This window comes from Pecten maximus, chromosome 7, assembly GCF_902652985.1.
Source record: "Pecten maximus chromosome 7, xPecMax1.1, whole genome shotgun sequence".
NCBI lineage: Eukaryota > Metazoa > Mollusca > Bivalvia > Pectinida > Pectinidae > Pecten > Pecten maximus.
In genome coordinates this window covers 16,659,585-16,682,348 of record NC_047021.1, presented here as the reverse complement: position 1 = coordinate 16,682,348, position 22,764 = coordinate 16,659,585, and the positions used below count along the sequence as shown (strand labels likewise).

General features: G+C 36.4%; 2 protein-coding genes across 2 annotated transcripts; both read left to right on the top strand.

Moving 5' to 3' along the window:
* Nucleotides 1-1,026: 1,026 nt before the first annotated feature.
* On the top strand, nucleotides 1,027-2,674 carry LOC117331091. Its single transcript, XM_033889687.1, has 2 exons — nucleotides 1,027-1,261; nucleotides 1,856-2,674. The coding sequence occupies exons 1-2, from the start codon at nucleotides 1,027-1,029 to the stop codon at nucleotides 2,314-2,316; spliced, it is 696 nt and encodes a 231-aa protein (XP_033745578.1). The 3' UTR covers nucleotides 2,317-2,674.
* A 14,784-nt stretch (nucleotides 2,675-17,458) lies between these two features.
* Nucleotides 17,459-22,503, top strand: LOC117331761 (macrophage mannose receptor 1-like). Its single transcript, XM_033890637.1, has 4 exons — nucleotides 17,459-17,726; nucleotides 19,463-19,664; nucleotides 21,161-21,372; nucleotides 22,027-22,503. Exons 1-4 carry the CDS (start codon nucleotides 17,675-17,677, stop codon nucleotides 22,443-22,445), a joined length of 885 nt encoding a protein of 294 aa, XP_033746528.1. The 5' UTR covers nucleotides 17,459-17,674; the 3' UTR covers nucleotides 22,446-22,503.
* The last annotated feature ends 261 nt before the right edge of the window (nucleotides 22,504-22,764 follow it).

The window sequence follows — 22,764 nt, the reverse complement described above, 5'->3', positions numbered from 1 at the left end:
AATCCCTGGATAAAGTCTTTAAAGATAGTCGTCAAATGTAAATATAAGCATTAAACTGCTTTCATTTGGAAGTTATGGGCTGATGAATGTCAACTGGACAAAGGCAAATTCAACATGAAGCACTAGCGCGCTTCATTAAAATTGCCTTTGTCAAGTTGGCATTCATCAGCCCATAACTTCCAAATGAAAGCAGTTCAATGCTTAAATATTTGTCTGGGTACCGTGAAGTTTTGTGTATTACCTCACTATGTTTGTCTGGGTGCCGTGAAGTTGTGTGTATTACCTCACTATATTTGTTTGGGTGTCGTGATGTTGTGTGTATTACCTCACTATGTTTGTCTGGGTGCCGTGAGGTTGTGCCTATTACATCACTATGCTTGTCTGTTTGCCGTGAAATTGTATGTATTACCTCACTATGTTTGTCAGGGTGCCGTGAGGTTGTGTGTATTACGTCAATATGTTTGTCTGGGTACCGTGATGTTGTGTGTATTACCTCACTATGTTTGTCTGGGTACCGTGAGGTTGTGTGTTTTACCTCACTATGCTTGTCTGGGTGCCATGAGGTTGTGTGTATTACGTCACTGTTTGTCTGGGTGACGTGATGTTGTGTGTATTACCTCACTATGTTTGTCAGGGTGTCATGAGGTTGTGTGTATTACGTCACTATGTTTGTCTGGGTGCCGTGAGGTTGTGTGTATTACCTCACTATGTTTGTCTGGGTACCGTGAGGTTGTGTGTATTACGTCACTATGTTTGTCTGGGTGCCGTGAGGTTGTGTGTATTACCTCACTATGTTTATCCGTGAGAAGTGAACTATGTCGTTATTGTGTCGTTGAATGTTAAGGAGTGGAGTGTGTCATTATTATGTTGTTTAATGTCAAGGAATGTCGTGTTTCGTTAATGTGTTGTGTAATGTTAATAAGTAAAGTGTGCTGTTATTGAATTGTTGAATTTTTGCTGTTCAACGAATACATATATATTAGTGGTATCCCATAAAACTAACAGATTGGAAGATTGTTTTATAACATGGTGCGATTGCTTTCCAGTTGGAACTTCCTTTATGTTGGATACCAGAAGTCGGCACAGACTGATACTGTGATGCAAGGAACCGATATTGTACAATCCTGGATACCTTGGGATTTCGGCCAGCCCAACACAGACAATGGGGAATGTATTACAATCTTCACCTACAACTGGAAATTCCATGATTGTATTTGCTCAACGGAGGCTTATGCACTATGTTCAACGCCATACCAAACCGGTACATATACATATAAACTATAATAGGGGTTGCAAAAAGAGTGGTTGTTGAATGTTGCATTTATTTCACTCGATTAGAGATGTTTCATTAAATACAAGACACGACTTGTAACAATATTTTGAAAATTGTTTAACGATGGCAAATACGAACCAACACTATAAATTTTCAATGAGACAATGTATATTCGACAACAACAAGAAAAAAGGACCAGGTATTCGGAAAGGTTCAGCGTCTTCTACTTCATTGTAGACATCCGCTATGTAAAATATAGGTCAGCGTTCATTATACACACGTCACTAAAAAGCTTAACTCTGATAAATTTTGTTTATGCATATGTTTGCTTACTCATACAAAACAGAGTAGTCTTTAGCTAACCATGTAAGATTACACACCGTTGATGTATCAAGTTTTATTGCCTTATATAAATCACTGTTGTCGAGTTTGATAGTCGAATTAGGCAAACTGCCTTTAACAACATGATTAACTGTAGTGTCTAATTAATTGCTCATGCTACCACTAAGTCTTCTACCTATTCCTATACGTTCGCATTATTAGTATTACTGATTTCTGTTTGCTTTACAAAAAAAAACACAGGTGGTCTCTCTGCTGATCCTACCGCCAACCTGGAAACTGAAGCTATTCCTGACCAGACTACCGATGTCAACACTCACCGGAACATTGAAGTCACCAATAAAAGAACTACTGACGTCACCACAAACCAGAATACTGACGTCAACACTGACAGAACTTTTGGCGTCACCACTGACGTAACCACTGCCTCCAGCATCTCACCATGCTGTCATTGCTGTGTTAACCCTGTCGTGAATATTACCCACGAGGAACTACAGAAAAAGATTGATATTCTGAAGAAGGAAACCAAAGTTAACGAGGAGAACTTATCGTCGACGATACGTAAGAGAACCAGTGCTAGCGACCCTCGTCCAACCTCCGCCTACGTAGGATACCTCGGCATAGGATTTCTGACAGTGGCATTCGGCGGAGTTTTCCTGTTAGACCTACCGAGACTCTTTGTGGCGTTGAAAACATTTTGTTGATTTCATGCATGTCGTTCACCCGGTTATAAAAGGCAAAGCAAAGTGTTTTAGATACTTGATATCACACCACAATAATGTCGGTGTGTACACTATAGTAAAACGCTGCAGACCCTGAAAAAGATAAACAGAGCATAGTGTTACAGCGTTATGACCAATCGCATGGCAGCAAATAGAAGAATCGGTGACGATATTAATTATGTTTATGATGTTTTCCTAGAAATCTTTCTATTGTAATGGCCTTTGCATGAAAAGCAGTAAGGTACACACTATCGTGTAGATAATTCTGTTTTAATATTGGTGACTTGTCTTTTGTTTTCACATACCTAGTAGTAACCAATGAATATTTATGCTCAATAAGTCAAGAATACACTGCATCATCGAATAATCGGAGATGAATAAAACAAAAATTGGATTCCTCATTCGGCATTGAATTGGTTTGTATCAGGCCATATGGCTATATAAGGTGTTCAGTTTATGTAACATCAGGTTGCCAAGACCTTACTCATACTAGTAAATTAATACGTTTTATCCTGCAACTGGCACTGCATCACAGAATACACACACAATATATGTGTACTGTTTACGGCAGTGCCGGAAAACAGCTGTATTTTAGAATCTAAGCATCTGCGTCAATTCGACTGACCTATTTCCAAGTGAAATAAAATTAAAAAGGCGAATATTAGGGCATTGTTGATACTTTTTCACTTAAAAATGCTTATTTTTGATGCATGTTGCATGATAAATAGAATACATGGTCAGTGTCTTAAAATATAAAAAAAAGTGTTCTCTATGTTAATGTTTGCCTTCTTTTTCTCTCATCTAGTGTTGTTTTGGATACGTGCTGCTGTACATTAAGATATGCTTTTGAGAATACGTCATAAACGATATTGAAAACATATATACAGTTTATACATATGTATGTCTATAGCCAAATAGGCAATGGATTCTTGATCCTAGCGAAAAGAGCATTAAAGAGTATGAAAATCGCACTTCCCAAGATTAAGTAAACTATTTTGTTTTAAATGGCATGGTGTGCAACCTTGTAAATTGCTTATATAACGTACGCATACACTTTATTTTCTCATTTATCAAATTTTCCCTAAAAAAATATAAAAAAATCTATGCAACTTGACACATTACCTATTTAATTGCCATGGGTGTCTAAGTAATGCTGTTATTTTCGCTCTTTTATCCATAATGACGCCATCTCGTTTATACACGATTGATCTGAATTATATACAAAACAATACCTTTTACGAGTAAATTTAAAGCCAAAAGAAAAGTATATATAATGTACATACTTACTAAATTACTTCGAGTCCGCAGGGATATATATTGAACATTCAATACAAAAGAAAAAAAAAGGCAATATGATTTGCATTCGTTTCGTTGAACACTCAATACACAAACATCAAATGCTCCTTTTATAGCTATATATCAGAATACAATAGGATATTTTTTTCAGGACCGTGACCAACCAAAAATAAATATTTGTTAAGAACTTGATCATATACCCACACTGTACGTGAACTGCCACCACTGACAGTGGGACGGAATGGTTTTTGTCTTCATAACAACTAACATAATTATGAGGTAGGAACACACATGTACTAACAATGGACCAGATTACATGCATTGTTAACAAACTTTTTTCGCCCGGTACCTGGTCAGAAAACCTTCATTTCGTGGCAGACAACATGAAGAGGATCTTACTACTTCGAGCTTGGTGTTACATACAGTGGCTCAGTGTTTCCATGTGCCATTCAGGTAAATATGATATACTAAATTTAACATGGAAATCCATGGCACACTTGTATACAATGGAATTGTTATGGTTGTAGGATGAAAAACAGATTACAATCCACTAATACATAACATTTCATTTAATTTATTTAATAATATTTAGACAAGATATGTTCAATGTCTTTTAAATTTCATATATGAATTCATTTTGACTTTTTTCTTGTGGTCCAGCGTCTCTCTGGCTAATGGATAAGTGTAAACCAAGATAGCTCAAATGAAACATGTCGATCTACGTCATTTGGTTAAAGCGTCTTATACTGATTCTCATTTTATATATAAACACTCTACTGGTTGTTCTTTGAGCTGATAAATACACCATTTCATGTCCATATTAGTCTTTTTCCCTTTGTGTGGTTAAATTTTCTCGTTTGGCTATGTAATCGTAAAATATCTACACAGGTGAATATGACCTTTCAATGTAGATCCAGTTATATATAAAACTGATTCTGACACTCGATCCCGCCTTTAAGTCATCAGTAATACTAGAGGTAAAATTGTGAAAAGGTATCAAAGGTTTAACAAGCTACATGTACAGACAGGTTGGGGAGGTAAGGATACACATCAACTGTTCTGATATAAAAACAGCGTTGTCCATGACCATTAATGAATAAACATAGCTGATTGTATTGACAATCTTTGTAATGATAAATCTTTCGAGAAATAAACGCAATCAAGTTGCAGGTACCACCAGTGAAATAATCGCTCTGCAACAAAAAGGTATGTTTCTTTAGTGCAGTAAGTGAAAAGGTAATTGCTTCTTATTGGTATTTTACAACAGAAGTTTCACACAGTCTGTTAGCGACGTACATAAAAAGTGATAATGTGATTAATTTTGAAATATAGTAAAACCAGTGATTTTTGTGTGACTAAGTACGATATAACATCCCATTGTTCTGTTGGTAAACACTCAAAAAAAAGCTAATTCAACTTTAGATGATTATTCACGAGTCTAGATAATGGCTGTGTCGGAAAAAAATATATAAAGATAAAAACTGGGTTTTTTTTTAACGAATTTAAGGAAGACATACATACATTGCTTTCCATTCCTCTTATACAAATCTGCATATCCTGGTTAATTTTGGGTAAAAAAAACTTCCGGGTAATTAAAAACTTTGAGATACAGAGTGGTTTATTATTGGATATGTATCTCCGTATCAATTGATGTGCTATTTACTCCGGCATGTAAACCCGGATCAGAGAGATAAACTTTTGATCGGTTTCAGGGAGACGATGTCTCGACACGATCTTGGTTTGAAATACCCTTGCTTGTATAATGGTTTTATCTTTTTAATTTTGTTATATATTTCAGCCAACAATGCGGCCCCGTGTGAGTTGTATATTAACGCTATCGGTACAAACATCTGTTACTGGCTTATAGACACACGACAAGACGCCCTTTCCAGTGAAGATATATGTGAGCGAAATGAAGGTACCCTGGCGTATATTCCGAACGAAGAGTCCTTTCTGAACATCTCGACGTTTGTAGCAAAACAACTCTATGGAGAGTATGTATATATAAATTATGGTATATGTCTTCATTGAATTGCTTCATTAATGATGTATTATTGCGTGTGGTGTCATGACGATATTTCTATTTTCGGATTTCTAGGGGGATGGCAGAGGAAGTAAATGGGTGTTGTGTATGTAGGTGTGTCGTGAGGGGATAGGCGTAGGATTTTGAACAAAAGATACATTGCAATACATATGCATTGTCTATCAGATCAGAAAACCTCTATGCTGTATTTTCGACCTTCTATGTATAATATCCTTTTTATCTGGAAGCTTTGTTTTAGCCATATTGACTATGGTGATATATATATATTATCGATTAACTATAGTTATATGTCATTGATATTTTTGCCAATACCATTTGAAACAAAAGCACGACCAATATCAATAATGTCAGCCTCTGTTGAATTACAAGATTTAATAAGAATTTAAAGCGAGGTAATAACATGGCGAATTGACAAGGTAGCGCAATCTATGTTGTATCATCTTACTAGAATGCTTAACGAATTTGTGAGGACTCCATATTAAGGAAAATGACTATTGTAGACAATACATCTATTAAATATGTTTTAAAAAGACTATAACTGCAAATAAAGATAATGCAGATTTGTGAACCAGCCGACTTTCACTCAAATTAAAGCAAAGACATAGCTCAAAAATAGACACAGACGAACGCAAAGGATGCCAAATGAACTTGTTAAAAGGGCGAGGAGATGTTAGATATACTGTTTACAACATACACATCAATCGTAAAGGAATAGGACGGCAGCACTGTAAATGTTAAACGTAAATATGGAATTAATAAAACAAAACGAGCAATTTATCAACATGTATATGTGTATATACAATGATCATTAATTAGGGTTTACAATACTTGTCAAGTGATTCTACACTTTAGTCAGTCATATAGGCATGAGGCCGAAATGACAGACATCAACGTGCCATCTACGCCAATACTGAAAACTCTAATTTCTTAATAACTCAATAGTGTTATTTGCACCGGTGAAATGTATAACATTAAATGTGCAGTTAACCTTCTGAGAGAGTTAATTAAGATGATAGTGTTTTTGATGCTATTGATCTAGTTTGAAATCACCATCTTAAGATGAACACTGTCGGCATTCTTATACCATTGACAAATGAACAGATCGGAAAATGTATCTTCAGTTTGAAATGTATAAGATTAGTTTTGATGTGATTTTACTGATATGCTTAAAATTGTAAGCCGATTTCCATCCAGCTGGAATTTCATATATATTGGATACCGGAAGACAACGCGAGGAGATATCGTAATACAGGGAACCAATATCGTTCAATCCTGGATAACTTGGGATTTGGAATACGCCCAGCCAGAATCAGACGACCAGGAATGTATCTCTTTGTTCACTTACACCTTTCGTTTTCATGATGCAGAATGCTCAGTGGAGATGTATGCGCTGTGCTCGTCACCGTATAGGGCAGGCACGTATATATTGCTATATTTTGCCTTGAGAAAGTTATGTTTTTGATACACATTTGATAAATTAATTAATTTATTTGTTCTTATTTATTGATATTTTCATTATCTTATCAACTTTTATATTTATTCATGTATCTATTTTTCATTTTGTAAACTTTAAGCAAATCAACACTTTTAATGTTAGGTTAGTGGAAAAAATAGGTATCAATGTTGTTTATATGCAGCTGTGACACCAAATATATCGACGTGCATTTCACGTGGATCCAGATAATAACACAAGATATATTTTAATGTGGAAAGAAAGTGGTGTTAGATAAAATACAGAATACCATCGCGGATGTACATTAGGAAGTTCTGGGCTTCCAAAAAGCCTATTTGTCTACGTGTATATAAGATTTATCAATCGGAGGAAACATATACTTATCATAATAACCCTGACCTTTGTTGCTTTTGTTTTCCTTAGAAAACACAACATTTGTCTCTACTGAGTTGACTTCCCCTACCACTACTGATGTCACCACTGACATCACCACTGCCACCACCATCCCTTCATGTTGTAATTGCGAGGGTTTTGTAGCAAATCCTGTCGTCAACATCACTAAGGAGCTACAGGAAAAACTCGACAATCTGAAGAAGGAAACCAAGGTTAACGAGGAGAACTTATCGTCGACGATACGCAAGAGAACCTGTGCTAGCGACCCTCGTCCATCCTCCGCCTACGTAGGATACCTAGGCATAGGACTTCTGACAGTGGCATTCGGTGGAGTTTTCCTGTTAGACCTTACAAGACTCTTTATGGTTTTGAAAACATTTCCAAAAATATGTATGGTGTGAAGTCAATCATTTGCTGTAAAAAACTTAAAACATTGCTTCACTATCTTATTGAACAAATTACGTGAAAGTTAATGTACAGAAGACAATACACGAAAAAGACATTTATTGTATAATTTTGTGGAATCAGATAGTTTCCCGAAATAGCATTTACAGCTGTGTCTTTTGTCATGGAACACTGTCCTATGAACGGATGTTGAGGTAAACAACGCCATGGAAAATGTTATTTAACATCAAAGCAATAAACCTCATAGATTGTGACAATCCAGCCAGTATTGTCGACGGTTACATTAATAGCTTCTGATTGTGTATCTAATATTTACTTATCTGTGAATCTACGAAACTGTATTGTCACTTCAGTTGAAACTGCGTGATGAAATGCTTGATGAGTTCGTAGTGTTGACATTGCTTTTAAACACTCTCGCTTTAAGTGTTCGAAAGCACGTGCAAACATGTGCTTCAATGTCACCTTTGTTTGTTTATTGGCGATGTATCTATTTCATAGATATGCATAGCTCGTAGCCAATATTATACCATGGGAAGTTTATTGTTAATTCAGATAGACTGGTATACACCCTAAACGTGCCAACAAATAACGAAATGTACAATGGATTTATTGATTAACAATTTAAAGAGGCTTTATGGAATATCGGGATGGCATGGCTGAATTTGTGTGAATTCAAACAAATGACAATATGATATAAGAATGTTCTTTTCATAGGAATCATTCTTAGAAAGTGAATGTATCCTATATGTTTTTTCTTAAAATGTTATATGGTATTCTGACTTTCCTTTATTCAAACTACGGTCAGTTCCAGGTAACTGCCCCACTTGGGTTTCGAACTCGCCATCCAGAGGTGGAGGGCTAGTGACAAAGTTTCGGGACACCTTAACCACTCGGCCATCGCGGCCCTCGGAAAAACCAGAAACTTCAATGTAACGCCATATTTGGAAATTAAAAGTAAAGAATATATGTGTTGGCTTTCTTTTTAATCTTACCCTGATGTTTATTCTTTGATTTTCAACTTCAACAAATTCAAATATAATAAAAATTATTCCTAGAATATAATTTAATTTATCATAATGAAGACTGCTGGTTAATTTCTTTTATTGGTAAGTTGTTGTTAGGTAGCAATATAGTTTGATTTGTCCTGTACGGTTACTTCCCTTGGTTTGGTAGTTTATTTCCATATTTGCAATTAGAGTTATCGCCCTTGGCAGTTCCTGATATTTGGTAGCCATTGCTAGCGTGTGAGATACAAATGTCCGATTTATTTCCTTCGGGACAGCTACCAACCATTATTATCAATCAACCTTGAACGCTGCTGTATCATTGTCATTGATTGAGGGTTTGTATGGGCCTGTTGCCCTCCGATGGTATAATCGGACTCAGATATTTAAAGATTGTTTTACCGATAAGTGTAACCTGAAAATAGACCACGGTAGCCATGCGGCTACAGTTTGGCTATGTTATTCTTGCCGCAATTCAGCGATTTATTGTGTCCTTCTTACACTCTACTGTTCAGCATTTCATATCTTGTATTGTTGTTTTCAAAATTTAATCGGTATCGTGTTTCAGAGTATTTTTAAATGGTTATACACGTGGGACCCCCCCCCCCCCCCCCCCCTCCTCTCACCGGCATGGCACGCCATTACGTTCAATATAGGTTTTTAAGTCAGTGAGTGCATCGTTCCTTCTCAGGAAATGCTAGTTACCTCTGTAAATTAATAACCCCATTGTAACAACCTTTAAAAGGGATTAAAAATAATCAATTTTGTGGTTACAATCTGGATCAAAGGATTGTAGCATGTTATAGGGAAATATCTCGCATATATTTGCACGTGGTTCGTTATTAAAGTTTATATGTATTATTAATTTTCTTAAATTACATGTATAGTCTCAATTTTCGTGTTTGTTTCATATTTAAATGTAGGGCGAGTTGCTTAATTTTGATGATTTTTAGTGAAAAAAAAAAATTATTTAAGTGAAAAGAAATTGTTTCCTTATGTAAGGTTTTAAGTTGTAGATTAATTTATCATCAAGTATGAGAGGAAGAGGCCAGAGGCGCTCAGCCAGGCAGTCAAGCAGCCCCTACACTAGGACAGGGAGGCAGTCTGGGGGTTCAGGTCAAGCGCAGTCACAGGCTGAGTCATCAGGGCCTGAGCGACACAATTCAAGTGCAGGCCCTCTTTCAGCATCCCAGATGGAGGAGGTCGTGGAGGCAGTATCTGCCAGAGTTACCCCTCGCCTGGTTGAGGCAGTTCATTCAGCAATAGAGCCAGTTACCGCCACTCAGCCAGAAGGTACAGTAGCATGTAATACTGTAAATCCATCCCTTGAGCCCTCTCAGTCTACAATATCGAGCTGTGTTAGTCAGTTTGACCCAAAAGATTATCAAGTTACCAGTGTCAATAATGATTTAGGCAGTAACATTTCACAATCCATAAGGCAAAAAATCATGGGCAAGGAATTTATTGACCTTGGTCATATGTTATCAAAGCCTTCTAGGATAGATGATGAGAAACGCTTGTCTTTGGTTGGGGGTGAATTTGTTGTAAAAAGTAAAAATAAAACCCCTACAATAGTCGACTTGGATATGTGGACTGATGCGTTCATCGTGTTCATGTCAATATACACATCAGTTCATCCAGGAGAGGTATCTGGCATGTTAAAGTACACGCATACAGTAAGGTTAGGGGCAAAAAGGGTTGGAAGTCTTGGATGGAGGAGTTATGATGAGCAGTTCCGCTTAAAAAAGGCCCAAAACCATGCTATTCCTTGGAATACAGTGGACCAGGAGCTGTGGCTCCTTTATATGCATTCTGGGGGCGCAACTTTGTCAGCCATAACAAAACCTCCCAGGATGGTTCAGGGCATAAAGAAATGTTTTGATTTTAATAATGGCAAGTGTAACAGGTCTTTTTGTTTTTACAAACATATTTGTCTACATTGCTCAGGAAATCATAGGAAGATTAACTGTTATCAGCTGGGGGCACAGACAAATAATTCTAATATGAATTATTCTTCTAGGTCAGGCAACAATCCTTGAGCTAGTGTCTGGTTTTCATTTTGGTTTTTCATTACATTATCTAGGTCCACGTGTACATTCTAATTGTCGGAATTTACTTTCGGTTAAGGGTAATGAAAATGAGGTTCACAAAGATACAGAAAGAGATAGATGCAGGTAGAGTAGCGGGGCCTTTCGGTTATCTCCCTTTGTCCACATTGAAACTTTCTCCGATTTGGTTTGGTACCCAAGAAAGATGGGTCATGGAGATTAATTCACCATCTTTCATATCCGAAGGATAACAGTGTTAACACGTTCATTGATGAGAATCTTTGTAGGGTGCTTTAAATACAAATTTTGACCGCATAATTAATATAGTTCAATGTCTTGGACCCAACACTTTGATGGGAAAAATGGACATAAAGTCTGCATTTCGTTTATTACCTATCAGTCCTTCTGCCTTCGATTTGTTGGGGTTTAAACTTTGGGAACATTTTTTTGTTGATAAATGTTTACCTATGGGTTGTGCAATATATCCTGTTCATTATTTGAGAAATTTTCAACGGCTCTTGGAATGGTTTGTTCGGGAGGTGGTAAATTTGGATAGTTCACATCACTGTTCAGATCTAGATCACTATTTAGATGATTTTTTCTTTGCTGGTAAGGACGGTACTTCTGAATGCTTCTATCTCATGAACACTTTTGACAGGATCTGTACTGATTTGGGGGTTCCTATTGCCGTTGAAAAAACTGTTTAACCAACCCCTATTTTAACATTTTTAGGTTTGGAAATAGATTCCATAAATATGCAAATTGAAATTCCCAGTGATAAGCTGGTGTTGCTAGTTGGGTTACTGAATGAGGTTGCTGTTAAGAAAAAAGTCACACTAAAACAACTTCAGGCCTTGACTGGGTCTCTGAATTTTTGTGTAAGGGCAATTCCAGCTGCCCGTGCATTTATGCGGCATTTCTACAATGCAATGTCAGGAGTTAACAGGCCACATCACTTTATACGAGTTTCCCAAGCATCGAGGGATGATATCCATACTTGGCTTACCTTTTTAGAGCTTTTTAATGGATATTGTAGTTTTCCTGAGAAAGATTGGGTCAACAACTCAGAGTTACAGCTATTCACTGACAGTGCAGGGGGTGACAGCACAAGGGGTGGGGGGCCTTCTTTTATGGTAAATGGGCATTTTTTCCCTGGCCTGAAGCTTGGATAGCTTCACCAATCATTTGGGACATCGCCTTTCTAGAACTTATTCCTATTGTCATGGCAATTTCTATTTGGGGCTCTGAACTTGTAAAAAAAAAAAAAAAAAAAAAAAAAATCATTTTGAATACAGATAATGAAGGCCTAGTAGCAATTTTGAACAAGAAAACTTCAAAATAGTGTAGAGTCATGGGTTTCATTCGCCCATTTATACTGAGGTGTATGTTGTACAATATTCAGTTTAGGGCAGTTCATATTGATGGGAAGTTAAATTGTATCGCTGATGCTATCTCCTGAGAGCTTCCTTTTCATCAAACTCTAGACAAGTGTATGAGACTGGAATAGTTTGTTTCGAACAGTTTTGTAAAACTTACCTCTCAAGCTGTTCTTGGCCACCAACCCAAAAGAGTGTAATGGAGTTTATCGCGTATTTGTGGTCACAAGATATTGCTCCATCTACTGTAAGGGCTTATATTTCTGGTATAGGTTTCAAATGTAAAATGAGTGGAGTTATTGATGTGACTCAATTTTTCATTATCAAAAAAAAAAAAAAATGCTTCTTGGTATGGCAAGATTAGATGCTAGATACGATTCCCGTCTACCCATTACTCCAGAGCTCCTCACCAAGATTATCAACATTCTACCTTATGTATGTATTCCACCTTATGAAGCAAATATGTTCGCGCCCCCCTTTTTTCAGTAGCATTTTTTGCATTTTTGCGTGTTGGGGAATTGGTAGCAGCTAAGCAGGGGGAGTATGGTCATGCGTTATTGGCGCATAATGTCTCAGTTTCTACAATAGAGCGCCTGGTTCAGCTAAAGCTTCCTCATTCAAAAACAGATCAGTGTGGATCTGGGGTTGTCATAACACTACAGGAGAACAAGGAAACTGTTTGCCCATTTAGGTTAGTTAAGAATTTTATAGCCTCCCGTGGCCATGCCCCTGGGGTGTTTTTCTTTCACTGTAACAATGTTCCGGTGACTCGCTATCAGTTTTCAGCAGTTTTAAAAGGGCTTTGAATGTAATTGGCATTCATTCAAGTGACTACAAGTCTCACTCCTTTAGGGTGGGGGCAGCTACCGTCGCTTCGTTGAAGGGTTTCTCTGATGAAAAAATTAAGGAAATGGGTCGTTGGGAGTCAAGAGCATATAAAAAATACATTCGAATTTCAACTGTATCCTTATTGTAGATCAATTGAATTCATTTGTAGTCAGAATACCAGGTTTTTCCTAACAATGTAGCAAAGAAAAGAATTTCCTATGCAGGGTAGCTTTCTGTTCATCATTAAAAATTGGCTCAATTGCAGTAACTTATTGTAAGTTTAAGTCTTCACAGAGTACCACAAAAGAATTTGGATAGTTGGTTCATCCATTATAAGAAGAGCTTTCTGTCATGCATGGGCCTCCAAGGAAGGATCACGCCTTGACCTGGGTCGTTATGGTGCCTCCATCTTATGGCATGCCAAAGGAGGTTTAAGGTGGAACAGTGTTATCCGTCATTAAAACTTCTACTCCCCATTGGGAATCCTCCAGCCATTTTAGTCATCCATTGTGGAGGCAATGAGGTGGGTCAAGTGAATTCAGGATCATTGAGGTATAAAATGCTGTCAGATCTGGAAACCTTACAAACTATGTTCCCAAACACGAGAATTGTGTGGTCAGCAATTTTACCGCGTTTACAGTGGAGGGGGGTTTACAACATCAGTCAGTTCGTAAGATACCTGTACGTATTAACAGTCAAATAAGTTCTTACCTAATTAGGAATGGGGGCGGGTATATCGGATACCCAGAGATTACAGATGAGAACACAGGTCTATTCCTGGATGGGGGTTCATCTAAGCAACTTGGGAAACGATATTTTCCTATACAGGTTACAGCAGGGTCTTCAGGCGTTATTGGGCACTAATACTAGTATGACCCCTGGTTTTGGGGAAAGGGGACCATGGTTATAGTGCTAATTTTGCGTGCTATTTTGTTCAGCAAACATTTAACTTTTTAAGATGTGTGAGAGCATTGCCTGGTCATTTGATATAGTATCTTAAAATTTGTTTTGGATCTTTATTTAATTGTCTTGCTTTTACGTGACTGCTTTTTACTTTGGTGTGGTGTATTTGCTGAAGTCTTGGAGGATGCCAAATCGCCCATAATCTTGTTTGGGTCGGCTCCTTAATCTTGATATACTGCAATTGGAATGCAGTATTTTTGTACATTGGCGTACATTTTTTCAGCCGGGCACTTGGGCCCCCCACCATCGTTTTTCAGTTTTTGCTGAATATATTTTTGAATTTGATTTTTGCGTCACGGTTGCACCGATTTTGTGGTGTTCTTTGATTACTTGCTATTCAGTTGCTGCTGAATATTTTGTTTTTGAAAATTGGTCGCCTTTTAACACCAAATTTCTGATTGTTTAAAACATCAAAATTTAAAAAACCAGGCTTTTCTCTCGCACTCTGTTGTGGCGGTGGCAAGCACTCACATTCTGCTTGTGTTGCCATTTGGCTGAGTTTCTCCTGCACAACAGATTGCTGCTACATGTTTTTTGAACTTTGACTTAAAATTTGATTTCAAAAGATATCAAATAGTATTGGTTAGTATCTGCTATGATTTTGTGGGGGAATTTTCTGCTCCCAGTTTCCTCCCCAACTTCATTAGCTAGCGTGGTTGAAGTCATTGGCCATCATTTGCCACATTAATCATAACAGTTAGCAAAAAATAAATCCAACATAAAATGTGTAATTTTTGTTTGTTATTTGTTTTAGTTGTCTTCTATTTGATAATAAAAATTATTCCTAGAATATAATTTAATTTATCATAATGAAGACTGCTGGTTAATTTCTTTTATTGGTAAGTTGTTGTTAGGTAGCAATATAGTTTGATTTGTCCTGTACGGTTACTTCCCTTGGTTTGGTAGTTTATTTCCATATTTGCAATTAGAGTTATCGCCCTTGGCAGTTCCTGATATTTGGTAGCCATTGCTAGCGTGTGAGATACAAATGCCCTCCCACCCTCCCAATTAAGATGGAAATCTGGGTCTGCTGTGGTTTTTTCCATTGTATGTTCGCAGGGTTCACTAAGGAAACGTCAAGACTTCGACCACAGACCATGAGGTAGCTGAGTTTCTCCTGCACAACAGATTGCTGCTACATGTTTTTTGAACTTTGACTTAAAATTTGATTTCAAAAGATATCAAATAGTATTGGTTAGTATCTGCTATGATTTTGTGGGGGAATTTTCTGCTCCCAGTTTCCTCCCCAACTTCATTAGCTAGCGTGGTTGAAGTCATTGGCCATCATTTGCCACATTAATCATAACAGTTAGCAAAAAATAAATCCAACATAAAATGTGTAATTTTTGTTTGTTATTTGTTTTAGTTGTCTTCTATTTGATAATTAGGAAAAAAATATGGAACAACACAGCCTGTATTGTTTTCTCCTTAGGATAACAGTGCGAAAAGACATATATGTGTGTAGGATTCATCATTGTTATGAAAAGAAGTAAATATAAAACATTATTTTTTTGAATATGATAAGATATGAGTTTTGAAGTATGGACAATGTTTAAGAGTTGTTATATATTATTCATAAATAATTCGAGTCGTTTATATTTTGATAGATGCAAGTAAAGTTGGCTCCTGCATAGTATGATTATCCCCATAATCCAGTATTTGTCTAATATAACGACTCAATTAACAATTAACACATTTTGATAAATGTATACGCTTATATGTTTTATCGTAAATAAAGCTGATACGGTGATATCACATGACATCTCCCACACAGAAAGCACCAAATTGATCAGGAAGCTTGTTTGTCAAAATAAAATAACATTCTCTATTTGAATGTATATAAAACCCAGTGATATATAAAGGTTACACTTTGAGTGGTTGTTGAATTTCGTATTGATGCCGAGTTAGCTATTTGTTAAAAGTTCATAAATACAAGATACAGTTCGTAGCGTATGTTGTTCTGATTCTGAGTGTTTAATATTCAATACGTATCTATAGTTAGATGATTTATAGTTATGTAGTAAACGAATGCAAATGTCACAGAAAGGTTAGTTTGTAAGCGGGGATGACAATACCAATATCACCATTTAACTGTTTACCTAGACCTACAGTATTATCTAGTTTTGATATGTACCTTCTTATTTTTTCACTACAGTATTACCAGTAGAAATTTGTTATATCCGATATGGCCGTTTTGCCAAAATAATTGGGTATTTAGTCAACTTACTATTTGTTTGAATTCAGTCACTTTACTTCAAAGCTTTCAAGAACATATTTACTAGTAAAAAGAACGAAACCTTGAAGTGATAAAGAAATTATAAAACGATGTTAAGTCTGAAAATATCTTAAGTTTAGCCAATCACAGATGACATCCTGAAATAAGACGTCAAACACGATTGAATACCAAAAAGTCCATACTTTGAACTCCGTAACATTGACTTTTGGTAAGCACTTCCGCTATCATATCATAATACAATACGCATATAACTCTGACTGAAGCTGAATCAGTAGTAAGGTGATTCCCCATTTCCTTCTATTTTCAAGGGGACACCCACAACATGTCAGGCGTTTTCACTAATCAGGGTAAGTTTAAAAGCATCCACGTGTATCTCTCGCACTCTAGAGCCTATAACTAACCAGTACGGAGGTTACTTTAGCCATGGTGAATTTACCTACATCTATGGCGTCATTTCCCCTGTTATCTACCTGTTATCTACCTTATACTTATGACTTGAAATAACTTGATATACCAACAAAGGTGCTTGTTGTGATAAAGTTTGTTGTGTCTAAATAAACAAAAAATGTAATCTAGTTCGAAAGCGATAAAACGAGGTATTAAGACAAAAAATGTTGTGGGGAATAAAGACCGTCAGATATGAAAGGGAAAGTGTCTGTTGCTTCTCGATTAACATCTGCCTTTTAAATAGAAGACCATACAGATCACGTTCTTGAAACGTAAATCAGTAATAGATCAACATGACCAATAGCCTAGGATGGAATATGACAAATATCACACCGGATAATGTTATATTATGATTACGATCATAAACTCTCGTATAGTCCCATGATGAAACAATTGGTGTAGTAGAGTAGATGATCGGTAAATATCAGCACAAAGGGCCATGTCCTGAAATAATCAACAGAGGCATCATCAGAGTACATAATGTAGACAAGTTTAAAAGACTCCTCAGTAGAATTTCAATATAACCATTACCTACATCTACCTACAACTCCATTAAGGTCTATTGACGTTGGGTATGTTTAACACCTAACAATTTTGAAAAGAAAATATAGGTTTTGTAATGTTTTTGTTAGAAGCTTCATTCGAAGAAAAAACAAACATTACTTGACAATAACTTAACTCAACATTTGTAAACACATTTATGGTCTTGATGTCAGAGCCAGGAAAAATATTGATTGCATATAATCAGTGTTTGCCAGTATAAAACTACCTAAAAATAACAATGGATGTGCGCTTTCCTTGAGATAAAGTCTAGAACCCATCACAACGTGGTAACATTATCTACAACATGCCACGGATATCAATCCTGATGCTGTTGGCTTTCATCCTGCATGTCAAAGGTAAATTGTTTTCTTAAAATTTCTTTGTAGCATTTGTGACAGGGGAAGTGAACAATATGCTTCATTGTTTTATTTGATTATTGCATGTTAACAATGATAGGGTATACATATGTACATGTGTTCGCGTGGCAGAGATGTCATTTGTTAAAGTGAAAAAATGATACGTTATACCTGCATATTGTGTTATAAACGAAAGAAATCGGTAGAGTATAGAGAGTAATTTTAACGGGAGGTTAGGTGTAGTAAGATAAGTGTGAATCGTTCATCAAAGACAACGAGTTAAAACGTCAGTCGTCAGACGCAAAATCTTTCTTTGTCGTCCAGTGGTAGCTACTCTGGTGTTGTAAAACGTTCGTTTTCTAAAGTATGCACATGTCGATTAGGCACTAGGGGAAATTTCACAAACCACCTATAACTCGGTAGTTAGTGTATAAAGTTTGGAAGATTTGCAAACACACAAGTAATGTTTAAATCAATTTATATACACAATAAAGAAGACGCTTTGACCGCCGAAAGAAATAACGGCGTCGCGCGTGAATGAATGCAATCTTTTTTTTTCAAAAAAGGTTAAAGTTTTAATGACGTATATGACGATGGCACGTGGCCTGTACACATTTTTATTACGCTTTGATGAACCTTTGGTCGTGATTGGATGTAACAAATCTGAGTTGTTCTTGGGGAGAAACTACTATGTACCCGTAAATACAATACATCAAGACAACTCACTGTCATATTTGGTTATTCCAGGGTCATTTTTATTAAAATAAAACTTCATATCTCCCTGTGAAGTATATCCATTTCAAATTGAACACTGTACTGATTTCAAATGATTTAGTTTTCATTTTTGTGGTTATGATATGACTCTCTCCTGTCACGCTGTATATCTAAAGTTGGTTCATCTACAGATTACCATCGACAAAAACAATATTACAAACATAATATCAAGTGTATTTAGAGGATATTAAATGTTTTCCCGTTTGATATAACATATATTTCACGAGTATGACAGAATATCGATATTTTCACGAGTGAGAAGCAGGAGTGAATAATATCGAAATATTCTGTCATACGGGTAAAATATATGTTATATTAAACAGGAAACCATTCAATTTTCTGTTTATTGCATTTCATAAACTTAAAAACAAAATCAATATCATTAAAAAAAATTAATAGTATAAAAAAGAGCGGGAATTCATGACGTTATCTCTTTGTGACGTTACTACACATCAACTTGGCGGCGCCATTTTGAACGGACTGATCAACGCAATTGAAGCGTTTATTGCTGTTATCGCATAATATATGCATGAATAGCTATCGTCAAGTTAGTATTTTGTCAAAAAACTAGTCTGAATATTTCAGAAATATAGCAAAATCAATTTATCTATCTTCGCTTCGATTGGAAAAATCGGCATGTTTCAATGTGATGCATACAAAGGTTTATTTTCACTGCAAAACTAATATTTTCACTACAATTCTTATATTTTCACTGCTCATCGCTGCAGTGAAAATAACAGTTTTATTTGTTTGATAGATTTCTGTATTTCACTGGCAAAAATGCAATAAAAACAGTTATTTATAGCATTGATGTACATCATATTGTGTTGGAACATATTTTTAAAAATATCTCTTATTTCTAAAAGTATTTATTAGTATTCTGTCATTGATTATAAGGGTAAAAGTGTTCCCTTATTACAAATCCTCGACGAATGATGAAGTTTCGTTTGTTTTAATTTCAGGCTATCACGATTGTGATTCGTCGACATGGATATACACCGATCCTGTCCAAGGTGACATTTGCTATTGGTATGTATCGTCAACAAATACGGCCGCTTCAAGCAATGACAGATGCGAGGATAAAGGCGGTATGCTCGCGTATATTCCCAATGCTGCAGCCTTCAGTTTCGTGCTAGGCTTACTTAATGACAGGGATCCATATGGGTAAGTATGCGTGTCAATTTCTATTAGCAGCAAGCCAGTGTGAATTAACCATTTGCTGGGGCCATGTACGGTATGTACATGGAATCCTGATTTTCCTTGGATAATGCTTATGTCTTTCATAGAAGAGGAACAGGTGGAAAATATTGTGTTTTAAAACATTGGTAATTCGTCCACGCCTACACTTGGAATTCCCGGTATTTGATAAAGAGGGATTCGTGTCACCTGACTAAATGTCGATATGATTGCCGCTGATGTGAGGAATACATATAGCAATAAAAACCTTGTTAAGGTTCATCTATAAAGAAGAGTAATGTAAAATATCAAGCGAGAATATCTACTTTGCACAAAAATAATCATGTAACATACCAAAATGTTTGTTTGGACATGTTGTTTCTTAAAATTACAAAAACAAAATTACTGTAGATAATAAAAGTTTGCTCCATAGGGTGACATCGTGGTAAGATACAATTGTAGGTCACACGAATAACAAAACCTGAAAAATAACCAGGTTGTTATGCTCATCAGTGTATATCGCAGACATGGCCCTGTGAGTAATACATTATATACTGATAAAGGGGTAGGGACACGAAGTCACGATTATGGCCCCGTCAGGTATACATTATTTAAGAATTGAATCTTGATTTGGTCGATTTCATGGGGTTATGAAGCAGTTCATGTTTAATTTGTCTCAAGAGCAACTCAATTCATGACGCCATGAAATCGACACAATCAAGATTCAATCCTTATATTTCAACTGTTTCTTTTTTTTCGAATTAAAAAAGTCGGTCTAGACATTAATGTATCGAACCTTGTGCAAGTCCAAATGGGGAAAAGCCCGAGGAGTTCCGGATTGTGCATGTCTAGTCGGTCGAGTAAAATAGTCCGCAATAGTAGGATTAAAAACAGCAATATTTTGTCAAAATAGAAGTATTTAGCATATCTTGTCTTTCATAAAATACAAGAATACATTATAAATTTGATAATTTTAATAATCATTCCATGTTTATAACAACAATGTAGAAAAAGTAAAATAGTTCTGCGGAAGGACCGTTTTCAAAATAAAAAAAAAATGTTAAAAACTGACCTTTTGAGTACAAACATTACATATATAACACATACATGTTCTTATTCGTGAAAGATGTGTTTGCTAATTGCAATGAATGTATTATCAAATGACCGTAAAGTTGCATCATCAGGCTAATTGCAACTGGCGAGTCATGTGCACGTGGGCTTGTTGATTAAAAAAATTTTAGATCAAGAAATATTGAAATGTATTGCTTCCTCCATAATTCAATTATGCTGTATTGTATATCGTTTAGTTTAGTAAATGTTAGCATTAATCTACGTTGCGTGACAGGGATAAGTTTGACCGTTACGTTACCGCATCATATCCTCCTTTCTTAAACAATAGTGCTGTCATGTCATTATATCAGCATATTGTGAAGGTGTTTACTTAATCATTAAGGTACCTATACGTTATATTCTTTGTCTCTCAGATCGGCTTATGTGGGATATACAATGAATATCAGCGGTTATTTGGAAATTCAAAACAGTGGTTATCTACAGTCCTGGGCTGATTGGGGAAGTGGCCAGCCTGCCATCGATATTGGAGAGTGTGTGGTGGTGGATGCTTACACAAAGCAATGGAAAGTCACACATTGTAGCGATGGAAGAGAGGCCGTCTGTTCTCCACCATATACATACGTAGGTAAGTAGGTGTAGATTAATGAACACATCTCTGTCAAGTATTGAGGTATGTAAAATTTCATGTATTAGACTTAGATATGTAATAATGATCAGGCGATAGTGCTTTGATATGGTCTTAGTACTAACTCAGTAAGAATTCTGGATTATTGTTGTGTAATCGTCTTGCCAACAGAAACACTAGAGCTAATGGATAATGTCCCCAGTATGATGAAACCCTATTGACTTTCAATAATTTGATTGGGAGCTAGTATGAATTTTTTTGGTGTTTGTTTTCATGTACTTGTTTTTTTATGTTGTAAATACATTCATATTTTATATTTGCGTGGTTGAGTTCTCATTTCCGGGGTAAGATTTATCCAACGCTCGCCCTACGTTACAATCCTAGCAAAACTCATGCATGTTGTGGTGACATTTCTCTCTGATTTCTTTGATAGATGATAAATATGGGACTGACATTGCTCTAATCGGATTCCCAAACAACCATTCTAATCGATCAATTTCGATTTATCAGCCAAGGCTCATGTTATTACTCCTGTCAGGTTTTCCATTTTTGCTGTCTACAATTTGTATGAGAATTAATTACGAATGGAATTCACAAATAGGCTTTTCAAAGCAAATATTAAATCAACTTTACGCCGTTTTCAATATATTTCAGCCGCTACTTCTATGGCCAGTCCGACCACAAGCCCCACTGCAGAGATGACTACAAGTATGACACCATACACCACAACGAGCACCACCACTGGGACGATAACCAGCAATACCCTACCCGGAGTAGGCACCATGTCCAATCCCCCTGATTGTCAGTGCCATTGCAACGATAGCTATACTATAGTTATTTATCCTGTTACAAATATCACCGATGAACTTCAGACCAAACTGGACAGCCTGAAACAGGAAACCATGGTTAACGAAGAAGCGTTATCCTCCACGATAAGGAAAAGGACCAGCGCAAGCGATCCCCGCCCCTCCTCGGCCTACGTCGGCTACCTGGGAGTGGCACTCCTCTCCCTGATATTCGGCGGAATCCTTCTCCTCGATCTACCTCGTCTGATTTTGATGTTTAAAAAATAGAACTTTTTTTCTGGACATGTACTGTACCCCTGGCAATAAATTGTATTTGTGAAAAGAATCACATTGAGTTATTTTGAACACAGGCTTGATAATAGCAACTACTTTGTAATTTGAAGTTCATAAGTTTGCCTAAGGTTATGGACCACCAATTTCAATATGAATATTTCCAACGAAAGTGATCACCAAAAATGGAATATCAGGTCTCGGCGAAGAGTTCACTAAACTATCTTTTACTTAGTCAGGCAGACGGCAGGTTCAGTGTTTGTAGACCAAGAAATACTGTATACCATCAGCATTGTATTCTGGGTACATCATTATT